The following is a 20,927-nucleotide window of genomic DNA, read 5'->3' as shown; positions in this document are numbered from 1 at the left end:
CCCACCCAGACAGCATGGGCAGTTTCGCGTTCTCAGACTCATGGTCACGGATCGCCGTGGCATCGTCGGGACTCGAACTCGCGATCTCGTGATACGGTGGAGGTTTTCCTGTCCTGTTGTGATGGAATCATTTTCCTGCAGGAGCACCGGTTTGGCGGATACAGCAGCAGGCCCTGCAACCCCCCCGCGGCTCACGTCCGATCCGGTTGCGCTCATCTCATTCGTGTCGTTTGTGCAGACTTCTGCGCTCATTTTGCACGCTCTTGTTATTAATAATGCAGTATCGGATAGCCATTCCGCGAACGTGACGAGGAAGCGCACGTGAAAGCAGCAGCTCACTGTACTTCAGTCAGTGTAACTCTGGCTTTGTGTCGCCGATGATCCTCTCTGTGTTAATGCGTTATCGTGATAGGGAGCTGTAGCCTACATAAACGTGTGTGTGCACCTGTTATTGCGCTTTTTTCCCCCTCCTCTATCTTATTAAAAAGAGCCGCTTCAGGAAACTGCCCCTATCAGCTCCGGCTAATTAAAGTAAGTGACACTAAAGGTCAGAGGTGTTTTTTTCCCCAGATGCTTTTCCTCTCAAGATGAGTTTTAAAGAGCAAGCGCTTTTAATGCGTTTTTTTTTCCTTTTAAGGGATAGTATTCAGAGCACAGGTGATAACACTTATTTAAAAGCAGGGTGACGCCGAGTTCTCCGTGGTGTCAAGTTTTCAAAAACGGCACGACGCTGACGAGTCATGCCTGCAGCGGAGCCGGGTTTTATAGCGGTATCGAAGCGATGCGTTTCATATAATAGTACTGATACTTTATCGTTTCTATAGCGACAGCTCGTTCACAGCGGCTCGTTCGTGGACGCGCCATGTAAACGGATATATATATTTTTTTAAATGTCCGTAATCATTGATACGTTGAAATTTTCTCGTAGTGTTTGCGAAACACTCCAAAAACCCTCCGAAACCCTAAAAAAAAACCTCCCCAAACTCCAAAACCCGAAGATACAGACTCACTTCCTGTTTGGCGTCTTTGCCGTCAGCTTTTTTCCTTCTTTTTTGTACTTATGAATGTGTTATGAAGGCCCAATGTACCCTTGGAATAGTGTGATGTCATCATAAAGATTTTCATACTTTTCGTACTCCAACTACGCTTACGAACGTGTTATTAAGCCCCAGTGTAGGATCTTTGACATAGTGTTGCGCAATAGTGTTCAAGATTTTCAGAAATTAGGTATTACGAAGGCCCAGTGACGGTACCAGTTCGAATAGTGGTACTTCGTTTAAGCCCATCAGCACATTATGAGCGCGCCCGATGTAGAGATCCTTCAAAGATAGTGTTGTTGAAGTATACAGTGGTGTGAAAAAGTATTTACATCCTGATTTCTTCAGTTTTTCTCTTTATGTCTCATACTAAATAGTTTTAGATCGTCAAAACGAAGTACAACATGAAGCAAAGGCAACCCGAGCAAGCACACGATACAGTTTTACATTTTTTTTTATTCTTTCATCGAAGCAAAAAAAAAAAAAAAGTTATCCAACACCTATCACTCGTGAGAAAAACTAATTGCCCCCTTAAAACGTCAAATCTAGTTGTGCCGGCTTTAGCAGCAGTAACTGCAACCAGACGCTTCCGATAACTGGAGATCGGTCTTTCACAGAGCTCCACTACACAGTCTGTTCAAAACTGCTTTAGTTGAGCTACGTTGTCGGGTTTTCGAGCATGAACCGCCCAGTCAAGGTCCTGCCACAGCATCTCCAAAAATTTAATGTGTCACTCAGAGGTGGATTTACTCCTACGCTTCGGATCGTTGTCTTGCTGCATAATCCAGTTGCGCTTGAGTTTCAACTTACGGACTGAAGACCGGACATTCTCCTTTAGGATTTTTTTTTGTGGTAGAGAGAGGAATTCATGTTTCTCTCAATTACTGCACGTTATCCAGGCTCTGAAGCAGCAGAGCATCCCCACACCATCACACTGCCTCCACCATGCTCGACCGTAGCTACGATGTTCTTCTTGTGGAATTCTGTGTTTAGTTTACGCCTGATGTAACATGACTCCTGTCTTCCAAACAGTTCCACTTTCAACTCATCAGTCCGCAGAACATTCTCCCAAAAGGTTTGAGGATCATCACAGTGTCTTTTGGCAAAACTCAGACGAGTCTTAATGTTCTTCTGGCTTAGCGGTGGTTTTCACGTTTATGCTCCGGTAAATAATTATCATTTAAATGCTGTATTTTGTGTCTACTCAGGTCGCCTTTGTTTTATCTTCGAGTTTGTTTTCATTTCTGAAACAATTTAGTATGAGATCTACACAAAAACAGAAGCAATACTTGTTCACGGCACTGTATGTAACATTTCTTGATTGGATATTGTCCGGTCTTTTGTTTTTTCATGCCGTACGGAGGGTTTTTAATGTGAGCGGCACCACAGAGGGAGGCGTCGCCTCTCGGCAGCAATAAATAAGCTATGAGCTCTATTTAAAACAACGATAATCCCACAATCCCTCAGTCTTTAATTAGGCAGAGGGATATTAGAGAAGCCGTTCTGTATTTCCCCCGTGCGGCCGAACCGGTTTCCTCAAACCGCAGCCCTGCAAAAACGCCTGTAGTTTTTTTTTTGTTGTTGTTGTTGTTTTTTTTCTCCTAGATTAACTACGTCCCATCATGGAATCATTTCCTCCCGTAATTATAATCAACTGAATTAATATTCCCTCGTTTTTGCTCTTTCATTTAGCCAACGGCTGTCTCTTGATCATGATGGATCTCTTGTCTTTAACAGGGTTCATTATTTATCTCAGAATGAACCGCGGGGAAAGGCGTGAAGAGAAAAAAAGACAGTGATTGAATGAATAAAGTCTTTGTGGCGGGAGATCGTGAGCCGTTTGCAAAACGCCAACAAAAAAAAACAAAAAAAAAAAGAACTAATCAAATCGATTCAAACGAATGAACTGACCGTTAAAAAAAAAAGACTATAATGTATAATTTTGCGTCTCGAATCTGATCCATTGTGAACGCAGGCTTTTTTATTTTAAAGCTGTGTGAAATCACTGTGCTGAGTCACTCATCCTACCCGAGCAGTCAATAGTGGACATCAGAGAATGAGCTCGCCCGTTTGCCTGGCGCCGATCGAACCCGAGCTTCCCTCACGCATTTCTGTGAGAATAATCACCAGTCCCTGCCACCACTCGCATCTCAGCCGCGTTCGCTAGACTCCATTTGTCATCCCGAGTCACCAATAAAGAGAGCAGTTTAGCTAGATCAACGGAGAGCGGCACGTTTGCCTTACTAAACCGTGTTTCGGTAAAAGTGTTTCTAGGGATGGGTTTGTCGAGCCTGACAGCTGATGGGGCTTAAACTGTTTAGCCTGAAATGCATTTGTTCACGCGGTGTTTTATGTATTTTCAAAAATGTTCGAGTCTAATCCGTTATGCATAGGCGCCCAAAAAAAAAAAAAACAAAAACAATAGGAAGTCAAAATAAATAAATAAATAAATAAATAAAAAATCACGGCGGTACAGTTTGTCTTCTAGCAGCGTTTGTTTACAGACATGGCAACCTGACAGCGGAGTCGTCTGAGAGAAAACGCTCAACACGCTGAGAGTGACGTTATCATTCTCACAAACTAAACAAAGAAATAAATAAATGAAATAATCTACTCGGAATCAACATTCTCTCGCAGCACTGAAGTGCGAGACGGAGAATAAAAAGTATATACTGTATATCAGGACCGTTTAAATTATATATATATATATATATATATATATATATATATATATATATATATATATATATGTATATGTATATGTAATATTTCAAGATTTAAATATATATATATTAAAGATATGTACAATACTGTGCAATAGTCTTTTAATGCATTTTTTGCTTTAGATGTTTCGTTTATATTGTCTGCATTAGTGTGTCAGTAGCCTGGGGAAATGAAATAAATAAATAAATAAATAAATAAATAAATGTGTGTATTTGCGCTATCGTTATGGAAAGGTCAAGTTGTTTGGAATATTAAAATCAACGGGAATACATTTTCTCGTAGAGAAACTCTCGGCCCGGATCTGCGGGAAATCCGCGGTGATTTTGAACAATCGCACGCTCCCCCGAACATTGCGACGTTTCCTGGATTTTGCGTTCATTTCTGCGAACGCAAAATCGTTAGATCCCGGAGGGCCTGACTAAGAACACGTCAAAACCCCGATATCTTAGCAAGTGAAAAGCGTTATCGTGTACAATTTCTCATTATTAGTAGATTGCTTTAAGACAATTACGATAATAAAACCAAAAATTTTAATAATTAAAAAAGGCTAGTAACAACAACAACAACAACAACAACAAAAACAACAACCACTGCCATCATCATCATCATCATTATGGGATGTACTCAGTCACTTTAAGGCCAAAGGTTATGTCATTATTTACGCAGGGATAGTTCGGTGTATTCAGAACCGGGTTATGCGCCTGCTTCAGTCTCTTTCCTATGCTCTTCATTCAGAATATTAAAATCGCCCGTGTGTTCTCCGAGGTTCTCTGAAGCAGAGCTTCGAAACTTCTCAGAAGAGTCCAAGGTGGTGTTTCACAACAGCATCTAGATCACCAGCTCATTTAAAAAAAAAAACAAAAAACAAAAAAAAAACAAACAAGTGACATACTGTGGTTACATCAAACTTCCAGACGGCGGCGCCGTACTTTACAGCGCTTCTCACTCGAGCCGATATCGCACCAGAAAAATGCGCTTCGGCTTCGATACCGGGCCGTCCGTATCTCAGACACGCCTCCGTTTTAGTTTGCGTAACTCTTACTCAGATTCCGTCGTTACGTCGCTTTGAAACCCTCCCGACCCCTAGCGCGGTCACCGCAGGATAAATTCATCGCTACGCGTTGTGGATACCCTTGACAGCGTTCTGTTTGTTTAATAGCGATCGCTCTCTGCTCAGTGTTTAGAGAGCGCCGCAATGTTCTGATGCAACAGTGGCGTCGAGTGTGTGGTCGTATAAACACTGCAGTCAGCAACTTTTTATCAACTCACATTGTTTGGCAACCACTTAAAGCTGCTGTGCTTCACCCCCCCCCCCACCACCCCTCCCCCCCGCGCTGCATACTACGTGACATTGCAGACTGCACAAATCCCCATCGGGTAGTGCTGTGTGTCAGTGTGTGTGTCATTGTGTGTGCATGCGAGTCAGTGTTTGTGCTTTCCTCCTGTGTCTGACACCTAATTAGGGGATTTAAGTTGGTTTGTTTTTACATCCTGCAGCTTGTACGGGGAACCGCTATCCTGCGAGATCGTGGGGAGTCTGTCTGAGTGTTCCAAAGCTTTCTACTAGTTATCATTGGTTTATATTATAGACAAGTGTGTGTGTGTGTGTGTGTGTGTGTGTGTGTGTGTGTTAGCCATGTCGATGAACGCTTTAAGTATTTCCCTTAATTGTGGTGTGTTTAAGTGTTAGAGCTGGAGGCAGGCCATGCCTCGGTGCTAACTACATTCGCTAATTACACTGTTAGATTAGATACGTTACGAAAGCCAGATGCTGCGATGTTTTACTTACAGATGTTCTTTGCTGTTTGGCGTAAAGAAATACATTCAAGCAAAAAAAAAAAACCAACCCCGACTAGATAATCGTGTAGATAGAGTTGGGTTTGCGCACTCTGAGGACAAAATGTCATTCACAAAGACTGAATATAATCGATAGCAGCGCACGTTTCATTTAAGTTTCCTCAAGAGACGTTCCTTCATTTACACAAGTAGCAACAACAACGACAAAGAAAAGGTCACGTGGTGCGTGTTTACCGAACGTGATGGCGACGGTGTTCAACTGAACGCTTTGGAAAGTTTAAAATGTTTGCGCAGCCCTTCGTGAATGAACGGATTATAAATATCCGCTAATCATTTTAATGGTTTGCGTTTTGGATTGTTGTTTTTCTGCAAAGCTCCTGTTATTGTTCTCATTAATTTTCTAACCGTCAATATAATATTTTAAAAAAAAAACGAAAAAAAAATCAACAAAAAGCAAATAAAAACACAAATTAGGTGGAAAACGCACACAAACCACGGCCAATGGCGTAATTAGGAGTTAATTGGGAAGGCAACATCGTGTTTTGGGGGTTTTGGTAGAAATGATAATGGTGCACTTCAGGAAATAGATGGCGTCATGAAGAAGGATGATTATCTGGAGATACTGAAGCGATACCTTGAGACTTTCAGAATTGGTCGCAACTGTGTATTCCAGCAGGACGATGTTGTTTTGAAGCGGTTTTGTTATACAATAGAGGTTTGCTAGGATCAAAGTGAAAGTGTCGGAGTGGCCATGACAAAGCCCTGACCTGAATCCCACAGCAGATTTTTGGACTGAACTGATCAAGCGTGTCAGAGCGAGGAGGCCTGCAAACCTGACTGTGTTATACCAGTTCGGTCCGGAGGAAAGAACAACAATTCCAGCAAAGTATTGGGAGAAGATTGTGGAGGAAATGTGTAGGGAGAAGATTGTGGAGGAAATGTATGGGGAGAAGATTGTGGAGGAAATGTGTAGGAGAAGATTGTGGAGGAAATGTGTAGGGAGAAGATTGTGGAGGAAATGTATGGGGAGAAGATTGTGGAGGAAATGTATGGGGAGAAGATTGTGGAGGAAATGTATGGGGAGAAGATTGTGGAGGAAATGTGTAGGAAAAGATTGTGGAGGAAATGTATGGGGAGAAGATTGTGGAGGAAATGTGTAGGGAGAAGATTGTGGAGGAAATGTGTAGGGAGAAGATTGTGGAGGAAATGTATGGGGAGAAGATTGTGGAGGAAATGTGTAGGGAGAAGATTGTGGAGGAAATGTGTAGGGAGAAGATTGTGGAGGAAATGTATGGGGAGAAGATTGTGGAGGAAATGTGTAGGGAGAAGATTGTGGAAGAAATGTATAGGGAGAAGATTGTGGAAGAAATGTATAGGGAGAAGATTGTGGATTGTGGCAATTAAAAGGCAATGACACCATATACTAACAGGGTGTATGTAAACTTTTGACCCGGTGTAAATCTGATGTGGTAAATTACAGCTGAAATAAACCTGTCTCTTCGCTATTATATTAAAAGGATTTGTTTTGAATATACAGTAGTTACTCTAATTGACTTAACACAGGAAACGTGTGCTAATATGAAATGTGTAGAGTTTTTAGCTGGAATGCCTTCATCATAGATGTATGTAAACTGTTAATAAGAAACTCTCAAAGGGGGCGCTGTTGAGCCCCGAGGCTACGAATTGATGACCACCATTTCTGGTATTCCTGCCAAGTTTCATAATGTTTCGTCATTTTCCTAATGGACCCTAACGATAGTAATAATACCTGTTGCAGTTAACCAAGAAATTATGGGGGATAGGATCGGAGCTTCGAATCCCACCTCCGCTTGTATGTTCTCTCTGTGCTTCGGGGGTTTCCTCCGGGTTTCCTCCGCCAGCCCGAATACCTGCCTTGTAGGCTGACTGGCATTTCCAAATTTGTCCGTAGTGCATGAATGTGTGTGTGATCGTGCCCTGTGATGAGTTGGCACTCCGTCCAGGGTCCCCGAGTCCCCTGGGATAGGCTCCAGGCTCTCCGCGACCCTGTGTAGGATAAGCGGTACAGAAGATGGATGGATTATGGGGGATGCAGACTTGCATTGAAACTTTTAATGCAAATTTAGGATTCAGTCTATAAAACTTCTGAGCAGTTCAGGTGAAATGTTGCTGTAATGGGCAGATTATCAGTCATAGCGGTTTGGATTCCAGTCTTTCAGCCCAAAGCGTCCTGTGAGGCATTATTTTGGCAATGTTCTGGACATTTTGGAAACAGCCAGACTGTTCTCTAGCTCACGGAGAGAGTGAAGGTAAAAACACAGCAGGGACCTCAGCAGGACGCGGTCTCGATTTTAGACGGCACAAATCCTAGCTCTGAATAAACGGCGTTATATAAAACACACGGTTCTGACCCTTTCGTCCGCTCGTATCTCTCAGCCTGTTCCACCGTAATGGCTTCAAATAACTAATTAGCGGACGCCTTTTTCTCAGGGACCGCTTTTCCATTAGGACGAATAAGGACTGATGTTGATGGACGTTCACTGGTTTTTATTTAAACGCAGGATTTAAAACGAAGGCCTGTTTTACCACTGGATGAAATATAATTCAGGCCGGTCTCGTCCGACGGTGTACATGGCTGCTGAGGTTAATAGAGGACACGTCTGCATGAGATGACGCATCTTTAGCGGTTTTTGGACGTTTGGGGAGTCATTTTTTCAGAGGACTCGTATTCAAGCCTACGTTTCTCTCCATTTTTGGTTATAGCGAGTTATTAAAAAGCAGGTACGCGCATTTCTTCACGCTAATCTAATCCTGCAGTAGCGGCTCTGACATCTCCAAACCCGCACTCAGAGAAACCATGGAAAGATCGAGTCGGTCGTGCCACTAGGATTAGGATACGGATTTAAAACATGTATGTTCATGCTTTATTTTCTAGCAAGCTTTGAAGTTGATCTAAATGCGAATTGATTTAAATTCCTGTGTTTAATATTCATTCGAGTCGTAATAAATAGCTAACAAATGTTCCGTAATTTGGTCATATGAATAGTTTGAATGTTGTTTCGTTGCAGGATAAATAAACGTTTTATTTATTTTGAACCTTTTTGGACTTCAGTATGTTGTTCAATCAATCAATTTTAAAATAGTGGAATGTTTTTTTTTTTAATTTTGCAGCCTATTTTAATTCCAGTCTAATTTGAGTTGCTTTTTTTATGATAATAATAATAATAATAATAATAATAATAATAATAATAATAATTAAAAAAAAAATATTTAAATGTTTTCACAGTAATTCACAATAATTCACAGTAACTTGCGGTAATTCACAGTCAGAGCTGTCAGGTTTTTTTAAAAAAATGAACTCGCATGCCATACGCCAGCTCCGATGTGTCCCACATCGTCGCACCTGAAAGTAGTACAGTCAGAGACTCTCCCCAAATATATGGTGCGGCATACACGGAGCTGGAGGCATCAGAACAGAGAAGGCTTTCTTTTTCAACAAGGCCCCGTGTCTTATCCAGGTAGCTAATAATGGGTGTGTCCCAAATGTAGCAAAAATCCTCCCATCTAAGGCTGTATTCGGAGCAGGACGGCATCAATTCATATTCGAAACGGACTTAATGGGCTTAACGACCGTTAGCGTGTGTTATTGTGACATTGTTGTGCTACCTGTCTCAAAGGTGCATCCAGAAGCATCGCCTTAAGCTGCGTTAATTTGCTAATACACAGCTTGGGACGCGTTATGCAAATCAAACAAAGCATTTTACAAAACAACCGATTAGTGCGTTTGTTATCGACTTTGTGTTCCGCTAGAAGAAGATTTATAGATATATAGGAATGTGGCGGTGCCCCTGGTGGGTGTATACGGCTACTACAGGTTGCGCCGCTAGCAAAGCTAATACGAAGCCTGGCACGTAATGTACGTCAAATGACCGATTTTCACACTTACACAAAATATATCCCGTGACAATATCTTTGCGTTTCAGATTATAGTTCCAGGTTTTCGTCCTGCACCTTTAACTCGCACCTAATTATATTTAAAGTTTGGAATAAGATACTTTGTGTCCTAATGAAGCGAAAAATTGTGGTTACCACCCAGACGTTGATTATTTTCCTATAGCGTCGTGTCCCAGCGCGTTTTATTCTTTGTATGCCACGTCCAACTGGCGATGATTCAGATTTTTTAGTCGTTAAAGAACAACACGCCGTATGTTTATCCATTTCTAGTTGCATTTACTGCCGTAGAACACGTACATAGCACACGTTACACAGTTCATAGCGGCTGTAAACAGTCGTCCCCTCACAAGCCTCTCGTTTTTCTCCCTCTTGAAGTTAAGAAGGCAAAAAAGCAGCTTCTCATGTTTCTGAGAAACTGCAAAGCGTGAACTCGTCTGTCCTGAAGACGTTGGAAAGCTGCAGCTTTGCCTCTGATACTGGAGACTCCTTCCATAAATGCTAAATAAACGTTACACATCAATAAGCCTTACGGAAAACATCACCACTTTTTTTTTTTTTCTTTATTCGTTTATGTGACGTTTCCACCGTACAGGTCCACGTGGAAGTTGTTAGCATAGAAAAGATAATATATTCGATCATACATCAGAGCTGCTGTTATAGAAAATGAATCAACACCTTCTGACCAATCAGAATCCAGAATTCGAAATGCCGGGGGTTAGTTGGTTTTACAGTTCCACGCTGTACTTGTAAGTGGAAGGGCCGCTGTATGTCGTACGTTTCCTCCTGTACAAAATGCAACCGAAATGCGATGTGTACGAACGAGCTCGCTCTCGACTCTCGTCTCTCAACTCCTTTGCGCACGTTAGCCTGCATCATGACAGCATCCTCTCTCCACTCGGTAATTGCAGTGTGGGCTGGCAGGAGGTGTGAGTTAACGGGCTCATCCGGTGGCAGCAGTCAGCTCTGGGGAACCTGTCAATGTCTGTATGAAGGAAAAACCACGCGCTCGACTTCATGCTGGAGAAACATCCATGCATTTTAATGGTGCCGCTGTAAGGATTTCTGAAATTCAAACGTGCCGTCATTAGAAGCGTATTTATTCGCTCCGTGGTTGGCGAGCAGATAAAGTCCTGCCCAGTGACGGCGCCTGAACCGTCTCAGCAGCAAACGCTAATGGAGGAAAATGTGGATTTGACATGCGGATGTCAATACGGGCTGGAGATACCTCGGGTTAGAGATTAAATATTATTTCATTATGTACTCGTGGAAAGATAGAAGAGCTCTCGGTCTTCGGACTGTTGAGCTGAGCAGCTGTTTGACTCGCCTCGAACACTTCAGAGCGTGAAATTTCATTTCATCCCAGCTTAAAGCCACGTGCGGTAACTGGATGCAGAAACATGGGCAAATGTTCAAATCGAATTCCTTACTTTCACGCAAAGGTGCCAACATTTACTGTCGTTTACTGCATTTATGAATTTTGGCTACGGCGCTACCTGAAAACGATGGTTTTTTGCTAAAGCAGCTTCCAGACCAAGCACGAAAAGAATTCAGCGGTCCTGATTCACTGAAGGGGAAAGGTCTCGGGATGTAATAGACTTTTTTTTGTGTTTGGTAGCAGTTACCTTTAGGGCTGTTTGGCTGATGGCGGCCATGTATTAAAAATCCATGTCAAACACTGATTGGCTGATGGCGGCCATGGTTTTCTATTACTTGCTGAGAACTGATTGGCTGATGGCGGCCATGTTTTTCTATTACTTGCTGAGAACTGATTGGCTGATGGCGGCCATGTTTTTCTGTTACTTGCTGAGAACTGATTGGCTGATGGCGGCCATGTTTTTTAATTACTTGCTGAGAACTGATTGGCTGATGGCGGCCATGTTTTTTAATTACTTGCTGAAAACTGATTGGCTGATGGCGGCCATGTTTTTTAATTACTTGCTGAAAACTGATTGGCTGATGGCGGCCATGTTTTTTAAAAACTTGCTGAAAACTGATTGGCTGATGGCGGCCATGTTTTTTAAAAACTTGCTGAAAACTGATTGGCTGATGGCGGCCATGTATTAAAAATCCATGTCAAACACTGATTGGCTGATGGCGGCCATGTTTTTCTATTACTTGCTGAGAACTGATTGGCTGATGGCGGCCATGTTTTTCTATTACTTGCTGAGAACTGATTGGCTGATGGCGGCCATGTTTTTTAAAAACTTGCTGAGAACTGATTGGCTGATGGCGGCCATGTTTTTTAAAAACTTGCTGAGAACTGATTGGTTGATGCCATGCTTTTTAAATGACCAATTCATCATTTAGTCTTTACTTTTTTAAGTGTTTATTATTAGTCTTATGTTTCCATCGAAACAATAATGTATTAGAATAATCAGCACCTGCTGACCAATCAGATTCCAGAATTTAACAGCGCTGTCCTGTCCTTCTGTTTATCTCTTTATATCGCCACTCTGAATAGTATTAGTGTAAGTGAGTGAATGAGGATTGACAGCTCAGCGTGTGCTGTTAGAGGTCTCGATCCTGTTAAACACCGATACGAGACAAACGCAGCACTTTGTGCTGGTGTTTACGAGCGACTGGGCCGTGCGTCAATAACACAAACTCATCCAAATGTTCTATTTACTACGGAACTGTGTTTAACGCTGCTGGAACTGCTGCATTCAGTAGAATATTTATTTATTTATCTTAAGGAGGTTTTTTTTTTTACAAAATGTGCAGTGTCTGTGCATTCTGTACGTGTTTATAGTTGAATGGTGGGGAATTAAGGTATCATTACCACGTCTACATTCACACTGCTCAGTTACACAGCATCAAGCAGTGACACGACTGCTGCTTTGGATTTAAACTGAGCTTTACTGAGCTCGTATTTAACTTCCTCCCGTCACGCTGACCCACTGCTGTGGCTACAGGAGAGTTAATTACTCTAATGTCTACCTTTTACAGCAGTGGGTGTGGACGACCGGGACCACCTCTAAAGAGCGTGATTATCTTGTCGTAGGCCAGATGCCCTGCTTCTTCCTGATCGTTGTGTATTTTAAAAAAGAAAGAGAAGGGAAAAAAAAACAAAACTGAAGTGAAACCACTGGCCATGAGCACACATGCAGGTGGATGCAAAATGCTGCAAATCTGCTCTTTATTTAACATCTCTAGCTGAAAATCTTTGAAAGATCTATTTTTTCCAAATAGCAACCTTGATTGTTAGAAAGGCTCTGTATAATGGATTGCGTTATTATTATTATTATTAGTAGTAGTAGTAGTAGTAGTAGTGGTAGTAGTATTAGAAGCAGAAGTAGGAGTGCTATTAGAAGTACAGTAGTAGTAGTAGAAGTAGAAGTAGTAGTTCTGTTAGTAGTAGTGGTGCTATTAGAAGTAGTAACGGTGATATTAGTAGCTGTAATTAGAAGTAGTAATTCTGTTAGTAGTAGTAGAAGTATTAGAAGTAGTAATGGTGATATTAGTAGCTGTAATAGCAGTAGTATTAGTAGTAGTAGAAGTATTAGAAGTAGTAGAGGTGATATTAGTAGCTGTAATAGCAGTAGTATTAGTAGTAGTAGTAGTAGAAGTATTAGAAGTAGTAATGGTGATATTAGTAGCTGTAATAGCAGTAGTATTAGTAGTAGTAGAAGTATTAGAAGTAGTAATGGTGATATTAGTAGCTGTAATAGCAGTAGTAGTAGTAGTAGAAGTATTAGAAGTAGTAATGGTGATATTAGTAGCTGTAATAGCAGTAGTATTAGTAGTAGTAGTAGTAGTATTAGTAGTAGTAGAAGTATTAGAAGTAGTAGAGGTGATATTAGTAGCTGTAATAGCAGTAGTATTAGTAGTAGTATTAGTAGTAGTAGTAGAAGTATTAGAAGTAGTAGAGGTGATATTAGTAGCTGTAATAGCAGTAGTATTAGTAGTAGTATTAGTAGTAGTAGTAGTAGTAGAAGTATTAGAAGTAGTAGAGGTGATATTAGTAGCTGTAATAGCAGTAGTATTAGTAGTAGTAGAAGTATTAGAAGTAGTAATGGTGATATTAGTAGCTGTAATAGCAGTAGTATTAGTAGTAGTAGTAGTAGTAGAAGTATTAGAAGTAGTAATGGTGATATTAGTAGCTGTAATAGCAGTAGTATTAGTAGTAGTAGTAGTAGTAGAAGTATTAGAAGTAGTAATGGTGATATTAGTAGCTGTAATAGCAGTAGTATTAGTAGTAGTAGTAGAAGTATTAGAAGTAGTAATGGTGATATTAGTAGCTGTAATAGCAGTAGTATTAGTATTAGTAGTAGTAGAAGTATTAGAAGTAGTAATGGTGATATTAGTAGCTGTAATAGCAGTAGTAGTAGTAGTAGAAGTATTAGAAGTAGTAATGGTGATATTAGTAGCTGTAATAGCAGTAGTATTAGAAGTAGTAGCAGCAGTAGTATGTTTAGAAATAGTAGCTATTGTATTAGAAGTAGTAATATTAGTAGAAGTAGTAGTAGCAGTGGTGGCAGTAGTAGTGACATTAGAAGAAGAAGAAGTAGTAATAGTAGTATTAGAAGTAGTAGTGGTCTTCTTCTTATTATTATTATTATCATTATTAATAATAATATTACCTAATAAGGATAAAGGCATGTACTGATAATGAATCCTGATGAAATGAACTAAGTACTGATGAAATAATTACTAATGTACTAACTGGAACAGCACATGGATTACATGGACTACACCATGAAAAGTCCATTTAACAAGGTAAAAATAAAATCTAGAAAAATTCCTAAGGTTGAGGTAAAACAGGTTCGCCTTAACGTACCTTCACACTAGCAGGTGACAAGTCGTTGGTGTCGTTTGTGGGCGTGGCCTGTCAATCATGTTTATTTTATTTTTCTATAATTGGGATTAGAAACCGTAGGAGACGTGTGTTAAAGCTAGCTAGTTAAAGACAAGTGAAACAACACTCTAATCAGCGCGATTTACATGTCGTGTGCTCGGCCTCGGACGCTGACTCTCGGATTAGATCAGCAAAACAGGCTGTTCTAGCTATGTACATTCTCCAGAGGCAACAGCGATCTCTGATACCACCTTCCGAGCGTAATTTTCTTCGTAATGTCTCTACACACCTTTATTGAGAGCTTGCATATGATGGGATAACATGAAACCGTATATGTATATGTATAAATTGTGGTGAAGGAAAATGTCCCTGAGATGAAGCAGCAAGACACACACGCTCTGTCCACGGAGAAGCAGCAGAAATAAGTGTTGCGAACGTGGCGTGTGCACTTGACCCGGTGCGTGCATGCTGTTCAGAATGGTGGATTGGGATAAGACAAGCTCAGCTAAACTGGATTCATTTCAAGCCACAGTGAGCACGGTGAAGGGATTTGTTGATTTTGCTCTCTTCTGACAGTTTACAGCCTGCTGGATGTTGGAGAGAGATCAGGAGACGAGAGTATTCTTTGACGTCGTAGACATCTGAAGGAGGAAAGCAGGAGGGTGGAGGAGGAGAGCTGAGGAGAAACACTAGCCAGATTGTAGCTGAGATTTTACAGTCACGAACTGCATTAATGACTGCAGGACGTGTGTTCAGGCTGATACCGTAATGTGATCAGGGTTCATTGTCAGATTTCTCTAAAATTCACAGCTCTATTGCATCATCATCGTCATCGTCATCATCATCATAATAATACAACAACAAAAACAGCAATGCAACTAATAATAAAAAATTGAATAACCAACAACAACAAACCAAATAAAAATAAAACTATTAATAATAACAACTACCACCACCCCCAAAACAACAAATAAAAATACATCTATCACCATCCACAACAACAATAATTAAACATCAAATAATAAAACTATTAATAACCTAACCACCACCAAAAACAACAAAACATTTATTAATAAAATGATTAATAATAACTACCATCACCCCCACCACCAATAACAACAACAAATAATAATAATAATAATAATAATAATAATAATAATAAATATATTACCATCTACAAGAACAAAAATTAAACATCAAATAATAAAACTATTAATAACCTAACCACCACCAAAAACAACAAAACATTTATTAATAAAATGATTAATAATAACTACCATCACCCCCACCACCAATAACAACAAATAATAATAATAATAATAATAATAATAATAATAATAAATCTATTACCATCCACAACAACAATAATTAAACATCAAATAATAAAACTATTAATAACCTAACCACCACCAAAAACAACAAAACATTTATTAATAAAATGATTAATAATAACTACCACCACCCCCACCACCAATAACAACAAATAATAATAATAATAATAATAATAATAATAAATATATTACCATCCACAACAACAATAAACATCAAATAATAAAACTATTAATAACCTAACCACCACCAAAAACAACAAAACATTTATTAATAAAATGATTAATAATAACTACCATCACCCCCACCACCAATAACAACAAATAATAATAATAATAATAATAATAATAATAATAATAAATATATTACCATCCACAACAACAATAATTAAACATCAAATAATAAAACTATTAATAACCTAACCACCACCAAAAACAACAAAACATTTATTAATAAAATGATTAATAATAACTACCACCACCCCCACCACCAATAACAACAACAAATAATAATAATAATAATAATAATAATAATAATAAATATATTACCATCTACAAGAACAAAAATTAAACATCAAATAATAAAACTATTAATAATACCCCAACCCCCATCACACTACCACCACCAACAACAGCAACAAAACTAATAATACATCTATTAATAATAACCACTCCCACCTTAAACAACAACAACATTAAAACATCTAATAATAAAGCTATTAATAATAATAAATCTATTACCATCTACAACAACAATAAACATCAAATAATAAAACTATTAATAACACCCCCACCCCCATCACTACCACCACCAACAACAGCAACAACAAAACCAAATAATACATCTATTAATAATAACCACTCCCACCATAAACAACAACATTAACACATCTACTAATACATCTATTAATAATAACCACTCCCACCTTAAACAATAACATTAACACATCTAATAATAAAGCTATTAATAATAACCACTCCCACCTTAAACAGTAACATTAACACATCTAATAATAAAGCTATTAATAATAACCACTCCCACCTTAAACAATAACATTAACACATCTACTAATACATCTATTAATAATAACCACTCCCACCATAAACAACAACATTAACACATCTAATAATACATCTATTAATAATAACCACTCCCACCTTAAACAATAACATTAACACATCTAATAATAAAGCTATTAATAATAACCACTCCCACCTTAAACAATAACATTAACACATCTACTAATACATCTATTAATAATAACCACTCCCACCTTAAACAATAACATTAACACATCTAATAATAAAGCTATTAATAATAACCACTCCCACCTTAAACAATAACATTAACACATCTACTAATACATCTATTAATAATAACCACTCCCACCATAAACAACAACATTAACACATCTAATAATACATCTATTAATAATAACCACTCCCACCTTAAACAATAACATTAACACATCTAATAATAAAGCTATTAATAATAACCACTCCCACCATAAACAACAACATTAACACATCTAATAATAAAGCTATTAATAATAACCACTCCCACCATAAACAACAACATTAACACATCTAATAATAAAGCTATTAATAATAACCACTCCCACCATAAACAATAACATTAACACATCTAATAATAAAGCTATTAATAATAACCACTCCCACCATAAACAATAACATTAACACATCTAATAATAAAGCTATTAATAATAACCACTCCCACCATAAACAATAACATTAACACATCTAATAATAAAGCTATTAATAATAACCACTCCCACCTTAAACAATAACATTAACACATCTAATAATAAAGCTATTAATAATAACCACTCCCACCATAAACAATAACATTAACACATCTAATAATAAAGCTATTAATAATAACCACTCCCACCTTAAACAATAACATTAACACATCTAATAATACATCTATTAATAATAACCACTCCCACCATAAACAACAACATTAACACATCTAATAATACATCTATTAATAATAACCACTCCCACCTTAAACAATAACATTAACACATCTAATAATAAAGCTATTAATAATAACCACTCCCACCTTAAACAATAACATTAACACATCTAATAATACATCTATTAATAATAACCACTCCCACCTTAAACAATAACATTAACACATCTAATAATAAAGCTATTAATAATAACCACTCCCACCATAAACAATAACATTAACACATCTAATAATAAAGCTATTAATAATAACCACTCCCACCTTAAACAATAACATTAACACATCTAATAATAAAGCTATTAATAATAACCACTCCCACCTTAAACAATAACATTAACACATCTAATAATAAAGCTATTAATAATAACCACTCCCACCATAAACAACAACATTAACACATCTAATAATAAAGCTATTAATAATAACCACTCCCACCATAAACAACAACATTAACACATCTAATAATACATCTATTAATAATAACCACTCCCACCTTAAACAATAACATTAACACATCTAATAATAAAGCTATTAATAATAACCACTCCCACCTTAAACAGTAACATTAACACATCTAATAATAAAGCTATTAATAATTCCCACCACCACCTTAAACAATAACATTAACACATCTAATAATAAAGCTATTAATAATTCCCACCACCACCTTAAACAATAACATTAACACATCTAATAATAAAGCTATTAATAATTCCCACCACCACCAACAAAACAAATAATAATAAAACCATCCCCAACAACAACATTAATAATAATACAACTAATAATAAATCTGTCACCATCCACAACAACAACAGCGATAATAATACAACTCATAATACACCACCACCCACCGCCAGCAATTTCGTAATTCACGTTTATAAAGGTTTATAATCTTCACTGTTAACACCAGCAGGAAACTGTTAGATAGCCGAGACGTTAGATGACGTCATCGCGGGTAATTTCAGATTGATCATAAATGATATTAGACTTGTTTGTACCACTCAAAACCACTCTCAATTTTCAAACAGCCGGCTCAGTTGCTTGGGGAATAACAGATTTCTTGTACTTGTTTGGGCCTCGGGATGCTACACTATCTATCTGTTCGAGAGCATTATATATTCATTATATATTCATGATTCTCACAGACAAGTGACGAGAAATATTACGCGTATTTCCCCGCTCTTCCAGTAAGCTGCTGTTAAACATTTCTGCAGAGACAGGCCTACAACACAACTTATAACAGACCGCTAGATTTGTCTGATTTAGCCGTGTTCATCACACTTATTCTAAAATAATAAAAACCGGTCCCAGACGATCCTAATCCGCGAAGGGAATAAATACAATAAAATCAGTGTGGGTATTTTGTCGATGAGAACCATACAGAACCGCGACGGTCCTTTCGTTAAGCAAAGGCAGCAATTATTCATTCCTCTCATCAAATTGCTTTTGTTTATGAGGTATTTTTAAACAATGACAGGCAGTTATTGCATGCTTTCTACCACAGCACTGTTGAATTCTGGATCCTGATTGGTCAAAAGGTGTTAGCATTTATGGAAGGAGTCTCCACTGCCAGCACATAGTAATGCGGTCAGAGGTTAAGCTGTAACTTTTCCCACATCTTCAGGACACTTTGCGTTTCTCCTTAACATCACACGCTGCAAGAGAGAGTGAAAGAGATGCTGGTGAGGGAACGACTGTTTATAGCCGCCGTGACACGAGTGAGAACAGGAACTAACTTGTTTCACTGACATTCCGCAACATTAAATGTAACTTTAAATTGAAGAAAAATGACAAATTGCTCTTTAATATAATGTGAAATTTGTAAGCAAATTGCCCTAACCATAAACCCCTAACCTTAATCCTAACCCCTAACCATAAACCCCTAACCTTAATCCTAACCCCTAACCATAAACCCCTAACCTTAGACTTAACCCCTAACCATAAACCCCTAACCGCAACCCTAACCCCTAACCATAAACCCCTAACCGCAACCCTAACCCTAACCCTAACCGCTAACCCAAACCCCAACCCTAACCATAAACCCCTAACCTTAATCCTAACCCCTAACCATTAACCCCTAACCTTAATCCTAACCCCTAACCATAAACCCCTAACCTTAGACTTAACCCCTAACCATTAACCCCTAACCTTAATCCTAACCCCTAACCATAAACCCCTAACCATAAACTCCTAACCTTAATCCTAACCCCTAACCATTAACCCCTAACCATTAACCCCTAACCTTAATCCCAACCCCTAACCATAAACCCCTAACCATAAACCCCTAACCTTAATCCTAACCCCTAACCATTAACCCCTAACCTTAATCCTAACCCCTAACCATAAACCCCTAACCATAAACTCCTAACCTTAATCCTAACCCCTAACCATTAACCCCTAACCTTAATCCTAACCCCTAACCATAAACCCCTAACCTTAGACTTAACCCCTAACCATAAACCCCTAACCTTAGACTTAACCCCTAACCTTAATCCTAACCCATAACCATAAACCCCTAACCTTAAACCCCTAACCTTAGACTTAACCCCTAACCATAAACCCTGACCTTGATCCTAACCCCTAACCATAAACCCCTAACCATAAACCCCTAACGTTAGACTGAACCCCTAACCATAAACCCCTAACCTTAACCCTAACCCCTAACCATAAACCTCTAACCTTAGACTTAACCCCTAACCATAAACCCCTAACCTTAGACTTAACCCCTAACCATAAACCCCTAACCTTAGACTTAACCCCTAACCATAAACCCCTAACCTTAACCCTAACCCCTAACCTTAACCCTAACCATAAACCCCTAACCTAATGTAAATTACATGCTGACAGTTAGCAAAACATGAGCGGTTTAAACGTTTAGACCCTGCAGGAGAGTGTTGCGTCTCTCTCTACACCCCAGGATATTAGTAGTATGTGATTTCCTTGATTTCCTCGTCGATGGAAATGAATCTGGCATCGACGCATCGTTTCACTAGCCTATTAACGCATCATGCTAGCTTAATAAGTGCGGAATATTGAAACGATGCCTAATTCATCCAGTATTTTCTGACACATCTTTGTAAATCTGCAAATTTCTACTTTTTTGTTTCAGTTCCTCCCAAAATATACGACATCTCATCGGACATCACGGTAAACGAAGGCGGCGACATTTCACTCTTCTGTTTAGCCAGCGGGAAACCAGAGCCGAAGATCACCTGGAGACACATCAGCCCATCAGGTGAGCCCGACGGCCGTGTTCGTTATCTGTATATCGCCGAGGTAGCGCATAGGCCGAACTATACAGGCGTTATCCG

The 20,927-nt window shown here is 38.8% G+C and overlaps 1 protein-coding gene across 1 annotated transcript in view; it reads left to right on the top strand.

Annotated features, from left to right (window-relative positions):
- Positions 1-20,927, top strand: part of negr1 (neuronal growth regulator 1) — a 190,673-nt gene that overhangs the window by 69,664 nt on the left and 100,082 nt on the right. The window contains exon 3 of the mRNA XM_053636596.1: positions 20,726-20,851. Coding sequence (XP_053492571.1) covers positions 20,726-20,851 — 126 coding nt within the window. The remainder of the gene's footprint in view (positions 1-20,725; positions 20,852-20,927) is intronic.

This window comes from Ictalurus furcatus, chromosome 11, assembly GCF_023375685.1.
Source record: "Ictalurus furcatus strain D&B chromosome 11, Billie_1.0, whole genome shotgun sequence".
NCBI lineage: Eukaryota > Metazoa > Chordata > Actinopteri > Siluriformes > Ictaluridae > Ictalurus > Ictalurus furcatus.
The sequence above is the reverse complement of the archived record's forward strand: the minus strand, read 5'-3'. Positions and strand labels throughout refer to the sequence as shown.